Source organism: Orussus abietinus, unplaced genomic scaffold (genome assembly GCF_000612105.2).
Source record: "Orussus abietinus isolate OABI.00-Male unplaced genomic scaffold, Oabi_2.0 scaffold83, whole genome shotgun sequence".
NCBI lineage: Eukaryota > Metazoa > Arthropoda > Insecta > Hymenoptera > Orussidae > Orussus > Orussus abietinus.
The window spans coordinates 253,308-272,642 of NW_019394253.1; the positions used below are offsets into that span (position 1 = coordinate 253,308).

At 40.3% G+C, this 19,335-nt stretch overlaps 2 protein-coding genes across 6 annotated transcripts; one reads left to right on the forward strand and one right to left on the reverse strand.

Moving 5' to 3' along the window:
- The first annotated feature begins 106 nt into the window (after positions 1–106).
- On the forward strand, positions 107–12,852 carry LOC105703012. The gene is made up of 10 exons (XM_023434010.1): positions 107–180; positions 309–354; positions 2,010–2,166; positions 2,994–3,259; positions 4,757–4,795; positions 4,875–5,022; positions 8,077–8,226; positions 8,716–8,877; positions 12,255–12,470; positions 12,548–12,852. Exons 3-10 carry the CDS (start codon positions 2,094–2,096, stop codon positions 12,850–12,852), a joined length of 1,359 nt encoding a protein of 452 aa, XP_023289778.1. The 5' UTR covers positions 107–180; positions 309–354; positions 2,010–2,093.
- A 509-nt stretch (positions 12,853–13,361) lies between these two features.
- On the reverse strand, positions 13,362–18,938 carry LOC105703493. Of its 5 annotated transcripts, XM_023433943.1 has the most exons (8): positions 18,740–18,938; positions 18,525–18,665; positions 18,248–18,296; positions 18,044–18,168; positions 17,083–17,907; positions 16,066–16,983; positions 15,474–15,484; positions 13,362–14,984 (listed from the first exon to the last, which is right to left on the reverse strand). In XM_023433943.1, the coding sequence occupies exons 3-8, from the start codon at positions 18,279–18,281 to the stop codon at positions 14,957–14,959; spliced, it is 1,941 nt and encodes a 646-aa protein (XP_023289711.1). In that variant the 5' UTR covers positions 18,282–18,296; positions 18,525–18,665; positions 18,740–18,938; the 3' UTR covers positions 13,362–14,956. The 5 variants fall into 5 exon arrangements, with proteins under 5 accessions (XP_023289711.1, XP_023289713.1, XP_023289707.1 ...); XM_023433945.1 differs by having other exon boundaries at positions 16,373–17,907; XM_023433939.1 differs by having other exon boundaries at positions 16,066–17,907; positions 18,740–18,937.
- Positions 18,939–19,335: the final 397 nt, after the last annotated feature.

Sequence of the window (19,335 nt, forward strand, 5' to 3'; positions counted from 1 at the left end):
CTCTTTCATATCTGACTTCTTCGGGAGGTTGCGCGCGCAACCACCGAAGCCTATGACGGCGCTTCAGTCGATCCGGAGCGCCAGTAGGACGCGCGCCTTCCTCCGGGGTGGATCCGCGTCGCTCTTCCGCTCGGATCGGGAATTTTTGCCGAAAGATGCATGCCGTGAATTTTTTTAAATGTACTCACTAGTCTATGCATAATTCATAATGTTTACTATGCAACGTGTTATTTTATCAATTTCATTTCGATTAAATTCCTTGCGCCTTTGATATCACATCAAAGGTTTAAAATTTGAAAAATGTTTAGGAAATGTTTTATTAATATTTAGAAAATATTCTATGCTACTAGGGGTGTAGGTGAACGTTATCTTATCAATTTCATTAATGCCGATTAAATTTTTCCCGCCTTTCATATCACATTAAAAGTGAAAAATGTCGATAATTTACATTAAACATTGTACATGGATTACATCCATACATGGTCAGGGTTTGTGCCCCGAAAATGCTTAGAAAATATTTTATTAATATTTAGAAATTATTCTATGCTACTAGGGGTGTAGGTGAATGTTATCTTATCTATTTCATTAATGTCAATTAAATTTTTCCCGCCTTTCATATCACATTAAAAGTGAAGATAATTCACATTAAACATTGTACATGGATTACATCCATACATGGTCAGGGTTTTAAAATCCAATAAACAATGGAAGTTGGTCTCGACTCCGGAGCAAACTATCCGTGAATCGAAATTGACTCTCGAAGTCGATGTCGGTCCGGCCCGAGGGCTCGATAACTTCCGGTTAGTTCATTATCAGGAAGTTGACAAGTCCGTTATCAGGAAGTTGACAATTATCCGAGCCCTGACTACTATCAAAAGGCCCGATGTGAAATTCGAGGGACTCGGTGACAAATGAAGCTTTGATAACTTGAAAAGCACTAATTAATTAAGGGAGCTTCGGTTATCAGTTCGGAGGTTTGATAACAGCCGAGTAGCTGTTATCAAACCTCTAGGCGTTGAACAGGGCACTGGTAAAAATCCCCATGTTAATCCACCCCCCTTAATTAATTCCCTAGTGGCTTAGAATAATTTCTAAATATTCACTTCTTTGATGGTTGGAGGTTTGATAACAGCCACTCGGCTGTTATCAAATTTCTCGGGAAGTGGCGATTTTATCACCTGAGGGGTTTTTTTTTTTTCTTCTGCCCTATCTTCGCCCTTTTTTTTGTCCTGGTGCTTTTTCGACCTGCGGATAATAAATCCTTCCTATCGTCGCTTGATAACGTTATCAGAACGCTCGGCAGAAGTTCCCGATAGCTTCTAAATCTCCGTTTTTTTTATCCCCGACCTTTTGGATAAATCCTGATTAATCAATTCGGAATGGGGGATTTTTTTAATAAAGCTTTCCAAGTTGCACTAAAGAAGGAAATGTCGAAGGAAAATAGTTAGGCATATTTAACAATGTTATCTGGTTAGATAATCTGACATCTGCAATTGTTTTCATAACGTTTGCGATTTTTTCCTGGCATCTGCAATTTTTCTCGTAACATTTGCAATTTTTTCCTGATATCTACAATTGTCTTCGTAACATTTGCAATTTTTTCCTGGCATCTACAATTGTTTTCCTAACATTTGCAATTTTTTCTGGCATCTACAATTGTTTTCGCAACGTTTGCAATTTTATCCTGGCATCCGCAATTCTTTCCCTAACATTTGCAATTTTTTTCTGACATCTACAATTTTTTTTTCGTGACGTTTGCAATTTTTTCCTGGCATCTACAATTGTTTTCGTAACATTTGCAATTTTTTCCTGACATCTGTAATTTTTTTTCCTGACATGTACAATTTCTGCAACCCTTTGTCTACTAAGAGCGCCTAAAGGCGCCCGACGTTTGGTCCAATATCGCCTGCACGGTCAGGGGAATCTCGCCCTTATGTCGGAATGGGTCCGTGTTCAAAGGGGTAACGAGTACATCGACTTCGAATCGCCGATGTAAGATCGATACATAGTTTCAATAGGTGTCGATAATTCGATAGCTGTGAAATAAAGTGTCGGGAAAATGGTCTGACGTGTGGGAAAACTTCACGGGCAGCATGCGCTGGAAAATCGCCGCTTTTTATGTAGTGGCTCATCTGTCGATCATCCACTCGGATTTTGATTACATGGGTAAGAATTTTCCTCCCGACTTTATCAACATTGTTTTTTTTATTCCAAATGTTTAACATGTCCTCGACATTTTTTTTATTATTAAACATCCACTCGGATTTGGTTTACATGGGCAATAATTTTCCTCCCGACTTTATCAACATTGTTTTTTTTTTTTCATACTGTTTAACATGTCCTCGACATTTTTTTACCATTAAACATCCACTCGGATTTTGATTACATGGGTAAGAATTTTCCTCCCGACTTTATCAACATTGTTTTTTTTTTTTCAAATGTTTAACATGTCCTCGACATTTTTTTTATTATTAAACATCCACTCGGATTTGGTTTACATGGGCAATAATTTTCCTCCCGACTTTATCAACATTGTTTTTTTTTTTTCATACTGTTTAACATGTCCTCGACATTTTTTTACCATTAAACATCCACTCGGATTTTGATTACATGGGTAAGAATTTTCCTCCCGACTTTATCAACATTGTTTTTTTTTTTTTCAAATTGTTTAACATGTCCTAGACATTTTTTTACCATTTAACATCCACTTGAATTGGGTTTACATGAGTAACAATTTCCTGCGACATTGTTTGGTGATTTTTCGAAGTGTTGAAATGACATGTATAAAAATGTTTTTAAAAATTAAAAATGTACAAAAACGTTCTCAAAAATTAAAAATGTACAAAAACGTTCTCAAAAATTAAAAATGTACAAAAACGTTCTCAAAAATTAAAAATGTATAAATATTGTTTCAATCATTCCGCCGTATTTAAAAAATTGAAAAATTGAAGAAAGAGCGCCATTTATTTAATTTTTTTGTTCTTGTTTTCCAGGATTGTTGTCGGAGACCCTGAGGACACGCCACGGTCTCGGGTGCACAACTCCTGGTGCAGCTCTCGACTCCATCACCCTGCGCTGTCCACCCGGGACGACGATCAGCGTCACCATGGCTCGCTACACGGATCACCCCAGCACCCCCGACGCCCCCGACGCCTTCGCCGCCCTGGACGCCTCCGACGTCGCCGACGTCCCCGTGTGCCCCGTCCCCGAGGTCGCCAGCAACGACCTCTTCGTCCGGAACTGCACAGGAGGGTCGAAAGTAAGTTTCGTATCACCTTAAGGTGATATGATAGTGTGATGTATACATAACATGGCATGTATATCACTTTCATATCACCTTAACATGATATGAAAAGGGGATATATACATAACATGGTACGTTTATCACTTTCATATCACCTTAACATGATATGAAAAGGGGATATATACATAACATGGTGCGTATATCACTTTCATATCACCTTAACATGATATGAAAAGGGGATATATACATAACATGGTGCGTATATCACTTTCATATCACCTTAANTGAAGTGCGAGTGTTCCGCTGCGGGGAATTTCCGGATGCACGCGGAAGAGCTCGTTTCGGAGGTAGTAAAAAATTGACTGCGGTGGATAGAATTTCTTTTCTCTCTATATTATTTTTTTTTTCCTGTCGGCCGGCCCAAAGCTCAGCCTGGGGAATTAAAACCTAGGGGAAAACAAGTTGGGGGATTCATGGGGAAATATACGAAGGACCCAAGGGGAGCTTTATGCGAGCCAAGTAGTTGGAAATTATTCCGATAGAGGGATACCTCTATCCATTTCTTCGAGATAGATCCTTGTAGTTGAACCCACGGCCTATATTTATACAAGAAGGGAAACCACTCGCGCATTATTCCGCTCGAAGAAGCTCCTTGGTCGATGTCGTTCGCTTCGACAAAGCGGCCTCACTTTTGCATGCAAATCATCTTTGAGACCGCCTTTACGTCTTACCACCGGACAGGGATGGGATCGAGCAATTTTCCATTTCCCGGTCTTATTTTTGAAACTCTAATGGCGACTTTTCCCCGACATAACGCACTATCAGTTGATAAACTACATGAATGGGATTAATAAAAAAAATACAGTATCGCTTATTTAATTAATTAAAGTGATATGAAAGTGGCATACATGGACGGTTAAAAATAATTCTGGGAATTTTATAACATTTTTTATGGAAGTTTCGTTCGGACTTGGTGTGCTAATTTTGTAACATAGTTTCTAATAAAATATATTACATGTGTTATAAATTGAATACAGACGTATGTAGTGAAATTATGAAAGGATGTTATCATTTTATAATATGTGGGCCATGATTTCATAATGCGCGTATTATAAGTTTATCATAATTTCAGAAGACACATTTACAAAATTAGAAATAACGTGTTCTGACTTTGGAATATTGAGTTTATAATTTTATAATTTTCCCACACAATTTTTCGTTTCATCCCGATCTCTCTGGCACCTTAGTGACTGAAGAAGTTTCGCTCGGAAAACGTATAATTGTATAATAATTTCAAAAGACACATTTACAAAATTATAAATAATGTGTTAAGGTGATATGAAATGGTCATTCTATATAAATAAAATGTCTCCATGTTCGAATTGTCAAGTTTAATAGAATTTGGTACACCCAGTTCGGAGAAAAGTTTCATAAACGAAATCTCTTCGACGCCATTTTCTTATCACCTTAAAGTACAGATCCGAATTCATAGGTGGCGCTTTCGTGTTTCAGGGAAAATGGCGGGACGCAGCGCACGGGAGCTGGGGAAGGGTATGTAGCTTTGATTAAATTAATTAGATTAAGAAAAAATCATGTCTTTCTGTTCATATCGCTGCCTTACGAATGGCAGTACTCTCTACTGCAGACAGTGGTGGAGGCTTGTCAGAAAAAGAGGCAATGCCGTGTTTCCGCCAACAGAAGCGAGAAGGGGCCATGTTTCCATCGCGGCCATCTTAGGAGACCTCGACTCATAGAGCTTACGTACAAATGTCGACCATGTGAGTATTAATAATGTATAGGGCAATTTTTACATCTCCTTTCTCGAGTCTACCTTACAGGTTCAGTTTGCAATTTTCAATTTGCAATTTGCGAATTCGCATTACCCACAGCGTGGACTGTTTTATGCGCCGAGTGGTACGCAGTCTTCGTTAATATTTAATGTATGCAAATGAACGTCGATTTCCATCCGAAATGGCTTATGCGACCCTTTTGCGGGGTTTTTATTTCAAACTCGTTCCAGATTACATTTCGGATGTACTTGCGCCTCTTTTATTTTCCCCTTACCCTTTAAACAAAACAAACAAATTCATACACTTTCAGTACATAAGTTTGTAATTACAATTGTTAACACATGGCATGTATAATTATAAACACGTGGAAGATATATTATTTGATACTATGTTATAAAATTAACACAATTTTTTTAACAGTGTACCTCGTTACGGCAACGCCAGAGGAAAACAAGTACTTCGTTTTTCCTCTAGTTGCGGTAATGAAGCATGGCTCGACTCTTCTTTTTCTTTTTCTTTTTCTCCTTCCGCCCTGTCTTCCTCCTCATTCGGAACAATTATTTCGAGTGATTGAAGAAAAACACGGAGACAGTCTCTAGTGCAGATTCCCGCTAACGAGATACCCATAATTGTCTGCAAGAGGTATAGTGTATTTAAAATTCCCGCCGTTTAAGGTGTAGTTTATTTAAAATTCCCGCCGTGTAAGGTGTATTTTATTTAAAATTCCCGCCGTTTAAGGTGACACGAAAGTATGATATATACACAACAAAAAAATGAAATTATTTATAAAATTTTTCGCACAACTGGGTGCGCTGGCGAATTCGCTCGCGAATATGCGAACATGTGAATATATACATAACATGGTACGTTTATCACTTTCATATCACCTTAACATGATATGAAAAGGGGATATATACATAACATGATACGTTTATCACTTTCATATCACCTTAATCCGGGAAATTCGAGTCTCCGTTCGCGAAGATGTTTACCGAACGTGCTGTCCTGGGGATTTCCGAGTGGCAGTCTGAGAGGACACTCCTGGCCATGCAAATACGACGGAAAGTTACATCGATCAAGGGAACCGTGATAGGGGAGATAACGAAGGAGGATCCTCCAGAGCGGCTTGCCTGGAGTGTCATCACGAAAATGCATATTTATGCTCGCACCCCAGACTGACGTAAATGAAATTTCTCCGAGGTCCTCCGAATTTTAAATAAAATACTGTTTCATATCACCTTAAACGGCGGGAATTTTAAATAAAATATAGTTTCATATCACCTTAAACGGTGGGAATTTTAAATAAAATAGTTTCATATCACCTTAAACGGCGGGAATTTGAAATAAAATACAGTTTCATATCACCATAAACGGCGGGAATTTTAAATAAGATACACTTTCATATCACCTTAAACGGCGGGAATTTTAAATAAAATATAGTTTCATATCACCTTAAACGGCGGGAATTTTAAATAAAATACAGTTTCACATCACATTAAAGGTCGGGAATTTGAAATAAAATACAGTTTCACATCACCTTAAACGGCGGGAATTTTAAATGAAATACAATTTCACATCACCTTAAACGGCGGGAAATTTTAAATAAAATACACTTTCACATCACCTTGAAGGGTTAAGGCATGCCTTAAAATGCACGCTCTCGGTCGGAAAGTGGATCCGGAAGGATGGAAATATTTAACGAAGACCCCGTCAAGGAACTCCAGGATAAACCGCAGGAAATAATAATGAAGTGCGAGTGTTCCGCTGCGGGGAATTTCCGGATGCACGCGGAAGAGCTCGTTTCGGAGGTAGTAAAAAATTGACTGCGGTGGATAGAATTTCTTTTCTCTCTATATTATTTTTTTTTTCCTGTCGGCCGGCCCAAAGCTCAGCCTGGGGAATTAAAACCTAGGGGAAAACAAGTTGGGGGATTCATGGGGAAATATACGAAGGACCCAAGGGGAGCTTTATGCGAGCCAAGTAGTTGGAAATTATTCCGATAGAGGGATACCTCTATCCATTTCTTCGAGATAGATCCTTGTAGTTGAACCCACGGCCTATATTTATACAAGAAGGGAAACCACTCGCGCATTATTCCGCTCGAAGAAGCTCCTTGGTCGATGTCGTTCGCTTCGACAAAGCGGCCTCACTTTTGCATGCAAATCATCTTTGAGACCGCCTTTACGTCTTACCACCGGACAGGGATGGGATCGAGCAATTTTCCATTTCCCGGTCTTATTTTTGAAACTCTAATGGCGACTTTTCCCCGACATAACGCACTATCAGTTGATAAACTACATGAATGGGATTAATAAAAAAAATACAGTATCGCTTATTTAATTAATTAAAGTGATATGAAAGTGGCATACATGGACGGTTAAAAATAATTCTGGGAATTTTATAACATTTTTTATGGAAGTTTCGTTCGGACTTGGTGTGCTAATTTTGTAACATAGTTTCTAATAAAATATATTACATGTGTTATAAATTGAATACAGACGTATGTAGTGAAATTATGAAAGGATGTTATCATTTTATAATATGTGGGCCATGATTTCATAATGCGCGTATTATAAGTTTATCATAATTTCAGAAGACACATTTACAAAATTAGAAATAACGTGTTCTGACTTTGGAATATTGAGTTTATAATTTTATAATTTTCCCACACAATTTTTCGTTTCATCCCGATCTCTCTGGCACCTTAGTGACTGAAGAAGTTTCGCTCGGAAAACGTATAATTGTATAATAATTTCAAAAGACACATTTACAAAATTATAAATAATGTGTTAAGGTGATATGAAATGGTCATTCTATATAAATAAAATGTCTCCATGTTCGAATTGTCAAGTTTAATAGAATTTGGTACACCCNGAATATGGGAATATGGGAATATGGGAATATGGGAATATGTGAATAGGTGAAAATGTGAATATGCGAATATGTATAATCTCTAAGGAAGAACGCGCTGCCCGTGAGATTTCATTTTTCTATAAAAGATTTTGCATTTATCCCTATTTCCACTGGTGATTTTATTTCCAGACGAATTTCGAAGTACCGTGGCCTGCGACGGCGAGACGATTGCACTTTCCTGCAACCCTGGGAACCGCGTTGCAGTTTATAGTGCAGTTTACGGCAGAACAGAATACGAGACATTTCACTGTCCTCAGCCATCGGGTGTGCCCGAAGAAAGTAAGTCGAAAGATCCGCCCCTTTCCCTCGACGGCGCCGAAAACGTCAAGAAACTTCCGAAAAATACAAAAATCATCCTAGTACGACGCGAAGCTTCAGAATCATCTAAAAATTGTTAAGAGGATATAAAAGGCGCTGAGAATGGATTTTTTTGTGAAAAATTAAATTTCATGGGTTTTAGGACCTACCCTAGCGCCTCCATATCCCCGTGGGGAAATTCGAAACTAATCGGTACCCACAATCCGGGGAATACTTTTCCCAACGATTTCACTTCTCAGATATATGTGCCCATAATTATGAAAGTGGTCTAAGTCAAAATTTAAAAAAAAAAAAAATGAGTTTATCAGTTATTTCACGCCATATTATTTCAAAGGAAATTAATTCAATGTAATTTCGAAAGAAAAAATATATGACTTAGACCACTTTCATAATTATGGGCACATATATCCTCTTAAAAGACCCCGTAAAAATTAAATAACTTTTTTACAGCTTGTGTGGCCGAGGGGGGAATAAGAGGCGTAATGAGAGCTTGCCACGGTCGTCGAAGCTGTTTTTTATCAGTCACCCCGGAATCCTTTATCCACCCTTTGAGCACCAACCCCTGCAAGGAAATCAACACCAAGCCCTACCTCTACGTGGTTTACACCTGTGGTAAGTTATTTAATAAATAAAAAAAAAATACTATCCAGCCAAAGGAAGAGTTACTTAATTCGACAATTAATTACTTCACTGAAATGAACCCAAAGAAATCATGAAATAACTTCAAAGAAACTTTCCGTCGATTTCATTGAATTTAATTCCAAGAAAATAATTATTTTTCCTATTAAGAACATATCTCTTAGGCTCGATTATATTTTTCCCTCGGGGTAGGAGTCCTCAGGAAGACCCTTAAATTTTTTATTCGGATATTCGCCGACAGCCAGTGCGATTAGAATATTATTTTCTTTTTTTTATCCTGCCAATATCGACCCCGCTCGGCCATTCTTCTCTTCGGACACTCTTCAAATATGCATATGTTCAGTTCCTATCCGAGCCATACCCTGGCAGGTACACCGGATGCATGCACCCCGAAATTTCATCAATATCCGGCACAAAACAGTTGCTGGGCCTGCATTTTTCCCCACCGTGTATTTTGCAAATTCACGACCGCGCAATTTCCACCCGAAAACCTTTAACGAAGTCCTCGACATTGCGGGAAAAATTTCGAGGGAGAATTCCTCTTTTTAAGGTGATATGAAATATATAGATAACAAAAAGTTGAAATATTAATACTTTCAAGACCTCTATAATCACTTGTTAAAGTTTCTAATTATTCGGTGCGCCCAGTTTTGGGGAAAAGCTTTGTAAACGTTTTATATACGTTTAATATACGTTGAGTGACCCTTTCGTATCACTAAGTGTTATGAATTTTATTTTATATACGTTTTATGTACGTAGAGTGACCCTTTTGTATCACTAAGTGTTATGAATTTTATTTTATATTCGTTTTATGTACGTAGAGTAATTCTTTCATATCACTAAGTACCATGAATTTAATTTCATAAACATTTTATAAACGTTTAATATACGTAAAATGACCCTTTCATATAACCAAGTACCATGAATTTAATTTCATAAACATCTTATATACGTTTAATATACATAGAATTCCCCTTTCGTATAACTAAGTACCCTAAGCATGACCGTTCACTTACCCCCTTTCCGTCACTATTAAATTAACTTAAAAACATTCTTAATCATCATTATTAAATTATTTAAGGACAATGACATCCAAATTCCAAGTTTTCGTCTGTACGCACTTTTTTTTCATTACCACCAGGTGGACGATTTCAATTACGGCAGACAAATTGCTCGGTAATCGAGTTTGTTTCACTTGACGTGTTACAATTGCACCTGCCCCCCCGGACAATTGATTAAAAAAAAAAAAAGAGGTGGATCGATTTTATTTTTTTTACGGTTTAATTTCCCTTTAAAGTGATTTCCTGCTCGTTCGAGAGTCGTTCTATTTNGCATGCGTCAGAGCTGTTGCACACACGCACACGTTTTCAAGCCACCTAGTTATGTGCACGTTAACTAATATTGTGGTATTTGCGCATGCGTCAGAATTTTAAGCCACGTATTTATGTGCGCTTTAACTAATATTGTGGTATTTGCGCATGTGTCGCAACTGTTGCACACACGCACACGTTTTGAAGCCACCTAGTTATGTGCACGTTAATTAATATTGTGGTATTATACACACGTTACTTCCTCTTAGTATCACTATTCATCTGTAGTTGGCGCTGGTGTGCCTGGCATTAGGCTAAATCATTTCAGTATAGACAAAGAATTCAAAAGTTCCATAGAAGGCCTAGATCCTATGTTAGCGCTTGATGCGGTAAAAGTTGGAACTAACAAACTAGAAATGAGGTAAAAGAGAGATCGCATGTGCTAGTGAACGATATCTCACATACGGGAGGAAGAGAGACGCATATAGAAAGGCGAGTAGTGGGTGTAAGATAAAGAAAGAATACAATTCGCTGTATATCGCCATAAGATTAAGAGAGATGATCACAGCGCCGCCATCCGTTGACTAACGTACTATCGGGCATCTAATGTCCTTCTGGGCTTCTATGGAGACTTCTGAATTCTTTGGTATAGAACAAATGAGTTCCTCGGTGCAAAATGTATTTGGCTCGAAGCTCTACCTAGTTCCTTGATATATATCAGCTGTCCAGGTAGTATATATATATAATAAGAAATAATAATAAATAATAATCGAAGCGTTTCTTCTGTAGGAGCGTGCCTCGCATCGTCGAGGACACGATGTCCTTCGCAAAGGACTCCAGGTTCCCCCTGAGCTTCGTCTCCGAGGACCGTCGCGGCGTCGAGGAGACGTCGTTGACGGCCACGAAGAGCGACGACGGCGACGCCGTCCTGGGCGGCCAGACTCCTTTTTATCCGGCGTGACGAAAGGACGACGGCTTGCCCGACGTCCATCCCGACGTCTCGTCCTTTGTGGACGCCGGAAGGACCCTGGCGAGCTCGTCCTTCATGAACCCGAAGCGCCGGTCCAGGTTGCCCGACGCCGTCGCCCACCGGGCCGACGAATGCTCCAGGATATACTGCTTCTAAGGTTACCTAAGAGGATATGAAAGGCGCTAAGAAATTCAATCGACGTCGATTAAGGGAAATTCATCTATACCCTTTTTCAAAGAATGCAAATGAACGTGTTCATAGACACTTTGTAAATAAACTTAGTCGAGGAAAAGTTGAAATCTGCCATATAAATAATTAATAGAATATATTTACGTTCCACTGAAAATTGCTCACATATATGTATATGTGTGTAATTGATTACATAACCTTGGTTTAAATAATCCAGTTGATACATCGAACCTCTTAATAACTATAAACACGTACATTGTTAGTACAAAGGAGAAATTGTTGAATCTTGTGAATAAATCATTCCTAAGTACTAATTGTTTAAAGCAATTTGATGTTCCGATAGCACCGGATACAGACAATGCATTTACTAGATTATTTTAACGCACCCTTCGGTTACTTGAGTTTACTTCCTGTAATTGTTTAACAGCCACTATAATGTAACAACCATCACCATTAAAGTCGTTCCCCCAGGGGATCGGCGTTTAAAGGCTACAACTAATTAATTTACATATTACCCACTGAACACCGAACCTAACAGTTACGTTACTTAAAACTGTGGAATAACGTGAAGTTTGTTACAATGTAATAGCCTAACGGTTACGTAACATAGAGCTAACTAGTTAAATGACATTTGTTACGATGCAGTAACTTAACAGTTACGTAACATGGAGCTAACGGGCTACATAACATTTGTTACTATCGTACCTATATTAATGTAGCGTAACTTTGTTACTCTTATCTTACATTATGGTATCGTCCTGATATTGCTGTGTATACGCAGCACATATTTGTAACGAAACAGAACTACATCGGTGCTGTCATCTATTTTAATGGCAGGATTTTGTTGCAACAATTGGTGAACAGGAAATTCTTGATTTCAGTCCCACGCAGAGTCCTGGCGGAGGTCTACGAAGTCCCTCAACTTCCTGACGAGGCTGAGACCCCGACCGAGGTCGACATCCTCGAGGAGGGCTTCGACAAGGTGGATTTCAAGGCAGCTTTCAGTCCGAGTCCCAACCTGGTGGCTCGTCCTCCAGCCACCCAGGAGATGAGTCGAACCTCGAGGATCCCGGTCCTGCAGCCTCCTGCCTATGATGGTAAAACAGTTTTTAAGGCGCTAAGAAACTTAATTAATACATAATATATCCTCTTAAAACTTAAAATGTATGTCCAGAGGGAGTTGCACCAAGAGGCGACGAGGAGGAGGACGAGGGCACGTTCTACGTGTGGATCGGCATTTGTTCTGGTATCCTGGTGGCCATCATCGCGATCCTAGGACGACTGATATTCTATCAGATACATTCACAGGGAGCGAATCGCTCCAGACAGCCGAATATAAAATACCAGGGCGAGATCGGCACCCTGGAGGCCGACCTGGACCTCACGTCCGTCTCTTCGGCGCACGAGAAGAGGCGAGTAGTTCCGTTCGGCGCCGTCTTCTTGAGAGGTGTCGCTCTCATCGATACCACTATGTACTAACTGGATAGCTGATATCCTAGAGAATGTCGTGCCACCTAGTTATGTGCACGTTAATTAATATTGTGGTATTTGCGCATGCGTCAGAGCTGTTGCACACACGCACACGTTTTCAAGCCACCTAGTTATGTGCACGTTAACTAATATTGTGGTATTTGCGCATGCGTCAGAATTTTAAGCCACGTATTTATGTGCGCTTTAACTAATATTGTGGTATTTGCGCATGTGTCGCAACTGTTGCACACACGCACACGTTTTGAAGCCACCTAGTTATGTGCACGTTAATTAATATTGTGGTATTATACACACGTTACTTCCTCTTAGTATCACTATTCATCTGTAGTTGGCGCTGGTGTGCCTGGCATTAGGCTAAATCATTTCAGTATAGACAAAGAATTCAAAAGTTCCATAGAAGGCCTAGATCCTATGTTAGCGCTTGATGCGGTAAAAGTTGGAACTAACAAACTAGAAATGAGGTAAAAGAGAGATCGCATGTGCTAGNTTATCTTACATTATGGTATCGTCCTGATATTGCTGTGTATACGCAGCACATATTTGTAACGAAACAGAACTACATCGGTGCTGTCATCTATTTTATTACATTATTATTTTTCTATTAAGTGTTTCAAACAATTAATATTATTTTGAGGTTACTGAACCTATAACATTGATATAACACGTTGCGTAACATGTTAACTTATCGAGGGGTAATAATAAGGCAGATCCACCTTCTACGTTACTTTTATGCTACGTAACACATTAGCTTCGGAAACTTAACATTTACCTAACAGTTATATAAGAATGTTCAGTGGGTAATTGTGCAATGAGAAACAATTATTTCTATTATTATGCGTCTGCTTATTCCATTATAAGTGCTCCTATTAAAGCCTGATCCTAAAATCGCAAATCCTGTTTAGACGGAGATAAATTCTGGAATTATACGTGTACGCATAATTAGCATACGCGCACTTAGTCGGGCATTACTTCTAAATTCTAATTACAATTTCGAAGGACGCCTAAGGACGCATTAATTTCCATTAAACTAAGTACTCTAATGAACCGTATAAACCCCTCCGGGAGTGGAACTTAGCTAATCCTAATTAATTAGTCTCCGTTCCATTTCTCCCATCGTGGCTCATTACATGTAATTATTTCAACTGCGCAAGAATAATTTCACAACTGGACGTTATTAATATTTCCATCTACGCCATGAGTTTATTTATTTAATGTGATCTAACTCGAAAGCGTATATTTAATTTCGTACTAAAAATATTTATTAGATAAAGAAGAAGAGTCTCCTTATCTTGACGCTTTGGGACATTTTTATTTATCTATTAGATGAGATACGCTTTCCGAAGAGAACAATGTAACATCGATATCACTGTATCGTCTAAAAGACTATAGCTCTGTTTGTCTAAAAACGGGTATTTGCTAAAAGAACACGCTTTGCGTCTACTTAAACGTCGTAGATTCTAAGGGACAGGTTTGCATTTAACTACACCCATTCATCGAAGAGTAAAATTAATCTTCGCTTCGTACAGCCTGACTCGATGAGTTCCTTAACGGTCTAATAATTTTAATAACACAGCCTACGGCATGGAAAGCATTTTCTGAAGACGTTTCAAATTTATGCCTGTCTCGGAGGGGACCAAGTCCACTTGTCGAATGACTTTAACAATTAATCCCCATTTACAGTGTCCCTCGTAGAGTAAATCTTAATATGGAATTTCTTCAACGGTGCCTTTCTTTTAAATATTAACCACTGGGTGGAATATTTTTACATTTATTTTCGACAAAACTCGGAGAGAAGAGGGCAGATATCGCGAGGAATTTTGAAACATAATGAATAACACTCCGACAAACCTGAAGTGTTTCCAGTTTTAGGTTATCTTAACAGAAAAGGGAGAAAGTAACGTAGCGACATGAATAGAAAGGACACCGATCACTAATTGAAACCTGGTGGAATAAAGCAGCATGAAAGACGTTTCACTTTTTCTTTCTTACTGTTCGCTCACTCGACAAGTGGTCCTGGTTTACTCGATCGGAAGCTTTGTAGCAGCACGAGCAGAAAATCATTATGCCGACGTCCTTGTCCTTGGGTTTACTCTTATTCTTCACGGGTCAAGATCCATTCCCTGGAAAAGAACTTCCTTTGAGTAACGAGAATAACATTAACAGAGAATAACTAATAAGCATCGAGTATTCAACTTCCAGATTTCTTTTTATAACCTCTGTGTCTCGCTACGTCAATGAAATAATGAAGACGTCATGTTTATTAACCCTTTGCGGTGGTATTAAATTTATACATAGGTGTTTCGGTGGCTGAGAGCAGACATACGACTGCAAAGGGTTAATTATTTTCCTCGGCAAGACACATGTACACCTTTTAATTTTCCCTTCGCTTTCGGCCTCGTCGAAGACTGAAGAAAATACTGACCGGCTCGAATTTTCCTTGAAAAAATCCTGGGCACCGACAAAACAACGCGATAACATTGTAATTACACGAAGAAGCGATTGTCTCTTCCAATGTCTTGTCAGTTAATCGTAATAATCCCAGAAGAGACGGTCGCTTAATGTCCATGCTCACGTTGATTTATTAAACAGCCATAAATCGTGAAACTCACCTTCGGGCATTCTGAAAGAGAAACAACCACCAATCAGTGTGTTAAGCATAAATTTATTTATAACGATATAAAAGGAGTGATAAGTCTTGTGCAAGTTAAGGAGAGACTCGTAAGATACATGCAAGAGACATTGAGGTTAGGACGAAGCAAGGTGACAAAACGTTGCTCTACGGTGTCTTCTACTTTAAATCCAACTACAAATATTGCAGAAATTTGTATCATCAGCAAATCGAAATTCTAAATAACTCGTGAAGATCCTTACAACACTACAAAGAGCAACTATCACTTGAGGTTAGATCACGTTCCGAGGTGCATGTCGAGCAATCGTCTCGTAGAGTAGAAGAAACATAAGTATATAAACTTGGAAGCACTCGTTTTAAGCAGCCAAGGATTTGGATTCACAGGATTAAACGTGGTCCGAACGATGTAGGGTAGTCGAAAAGGCGTAGAGAGGTTATGTGAGCTGTCAGAACTCCCTTCCGAGAGGAAACTGGAAGTCGGGCCAACTCTGCATGCACTCTATCTTGAAGAGATCTAGAAGCGAGCAGGTGAAGCGCGTCAATTTCGTTGCGTCTAATTTCTTAAACATTACCGTGTGGGCATGAACAATCCTGAACACAACCCCACGGAAGGTTGACCAAAGAGAGACTGGAATTAGCGCCACGTTGAGAATGTCTTCGGGTAGGATGTTGACAAGTCCGAAGGAATCATCATCGATATCAGGAACCGGATTATGGGGGCGAGCAACGCAGGAGGTGTTGGTCGTCTTTTGAGTGCAGGGGTTTCTCTCGGGGGACTCGTTCTCCCTCTTTGTCTCATGGTCTCCGTTAGCCATCGAGGAGGCGTCAACTTCATCGGCCAAGTTGTCAATCGAGATTAAGTTTGGGTTGAATACGTACTCGGAGCTTTGGTTGGCGTCATCTTGGACCTCCGTAAGGACATACGAACCACCACCGAACACCAGACGGTAGTTCTCCGGTATGAACTTCGAAGCGTTGCCTGCGGTAGAAGGAGTAGTCGACTTCGAATCATTCTCCGGACACAAGATAGTGGATATATTTCCTCCTTCGCCTCTCTCTGCTTCTTCGGTCTTGACTTCTTGAGAGACTTCACTTTCGGAGCAGCTGGACAGCTTGAGCTTTTCGATAGGAATGAGGATTCCTCCTGGAGCTTCGCTCCGGAGACTCACTTTGTCTTCGGTATTGTGTAGTTTGTCGGCACAGGTTCCGGTTCTTGTAGTTTTAGGCTCCGGGTCACCGAAGTCCAACAAGTTGACGCTCAAGGTGCATTTATCGAGATCCTTCACTCCAGGGTGAGCTTTGGCCTCCGTTGAGGCAACTTGAGGGGAGACTGCTGGAGAAGTCGACTCCGACAGGAGCTCGAAGCTTGGTGAGTCTCGGTTGCTGTCGATGTCACTGTCATCTCCACAGGACACAAAGTTGAAATCCCTCTCGCAGGGGCTGACAGTCCGAGGCTGATCCTGAAGAGACTTCTCCATGGGTTTAGCAGCCTGCGATTCACAACGATCTAGAGGCTTACTTATGATACATGACGGCATTGGTATAACCTCAAAGTTGCCCTCTTGATTCGAGTCGGATCTGTGACTTACGTGGGAGATGACGCTGATGTCGCTGTCCGATGCATCCTCATAATCGACAGCTGTCACGGGATCCAAGTGAATGTCATGTCCCGTTATCGAGCACTTCATTCGGGTCTTGTCGTCTGACATTGCTCCGAAGTCGGAGTCTGTATTCGATGAAAAGTCACTGACCATTTGTTCTCTTTGGGAAGATTCCCTGATAGGTTGGTACCCGAAGTGAGTGTCGATGGAATGTAGCAGTCCGAGTGGTTCGGTCTCACTGGTGGAACAGCTGGTGCGCAGGTTCTCGCTGTACGGAGGGTAATCGAAGTCCCCATCTGCGATGATCGGCATACCTGCGAGCTTGTTTCCAGTAATGGAGCAACTCATACGGAGCTTGTTGCCGTTGGGCACATTTACATCGCTAGTTAACGCATCATCTTTGACAGTTGACGGTACTGCAAACGGATAGGACTCAGGAACCATGCATCGTTGCATCGTACCGGAGTCTCCCTTCAGGCTGTTATTAGACTCCGATGCATCCAGATCCTTTTCAAGGCCATTGGGATGCGAAAGGTCTCGACGCCACTTCTTCTTCTCGGAACGCAACCTTGATTTTTGGGCAATTCGTTTTAACTTCTTGGAATTCATCGACTCTTCCTCCTTGGCGACGACGCCCTTCTTTTTCACCTTTTTCTTCTTCCTACTTTGGTAGTTCTCCTCAAAATCCGAATGGCTAGGATACCTGCTGTACTCCCAGTTTGTGCAAGCCAAGGGTAACCGAGACTTGTTCAATGTCTCCGTCAGGACAGTTGCTATTTTTTTGGTAACCTCACTCATGATATCCTTTTTGAACTGCAAAGTAATTGGAGATCGTGCTTAATTTCTATCGAATCAAATAATCTTATCGGTGAAAATTACATCCTACGTTTGATACTTTAAAATGAAGCCTGATAATTTCTATGCAATTCTTTCTTCCTATTAATATTACCGTTTCCATGTAATCCTTGAACCATGCCGGCGGACCGGTATCTAAAACTCCTGGCATAGAAGTTGCGACGCATACTTTCCCATCCGAACACATTTTCTTGACTCGTTCGGTTACGTCGACCACCTCTGCATTAAAAACATTTTGCAAGCATTACTTTTACGTCAGCTAGACCCTTGATTGGTACCAACTTCAGTGTCGACTGACCTTCCTCCTCGATGAAATCGACTTGAGGCATCATTTCGTGCTTCGGAACCTATCACAAGGAATTAAAAAAGGCAAAACATTATTGTAATGAACATTGCGGCACATTTTACAAGCATTATAATATCAAATAGACCCTCGATTGGTATCGATTTGAATGTCGACCGACCATCGCCTACGAAGGCATCGTTTCGTGCTTCCGAACCTATCGCAAAGAATTAAAAAGGACAGTAGAACATTATTGGTATCGAACGTCATGAGATAGATACAGAACGGTCACCTGTAAATCTGGCTTCGACAAATCGAAGGAGTCTCACATTTAGGACCTGGTCGCAGCGAAACAGTTGTCCTTCGCAGCAGTAGGTGAAGGCCTCGATTTAATGTCGAGATTCGATCCTGGTGCTGCGCAACGCGAGTGGGTCTATTTACAGGGAACTTCATTAGAGCTACGTGGAAAAAATCAGCGATCCATTATCGAGAAAGGAAAAGCGATACCTTGTCGCCAGAAGAGAAGACCACAAGCCATCTAGGACGTGGAGACCTCGAAAATTGCGCAGATTTGATGTGCCAAAGCAAAACACATCCAGCTGATACCAGCTGATGCGGTCCAGCTCAGTCCAGCTAAATCCAGTGGTCAGGGACGACGGGGGGTCTCATGTTTGTAGTTGTAACCACTGACATATAATAAACGCGATACCCCCTCTCACTACATAGAAGCATTAACCATGCCTTCATCGCATTCTTAATCCGGGATTTATCGAGTCCAAATTCTGTAAATCCGGATTTAAGTGTCGATAGAAACGCTCAGGATCGAGCTGCGTATTTAGTAATTCGATTAAGACGTGAGGTTTGTTCGTACCATTAATCACGTCTTATATAACTCACCTCTATTTCATATAGCGAATACGTAATTCTGCGAATAAACCCAGGTGAGATGAAAGTGCGAAAAGTGAGCGCTCTCGTAAAAAGTACGTAATAAACGCCCTGGTCGAGTTGTCACGCGAAGTATCTCACATTTCTACCATAGTTAATCTTACGGAATCGCGGGAGATGTTCACTTTTAGAATTGTCACCAGATTCAAGTTACAGAA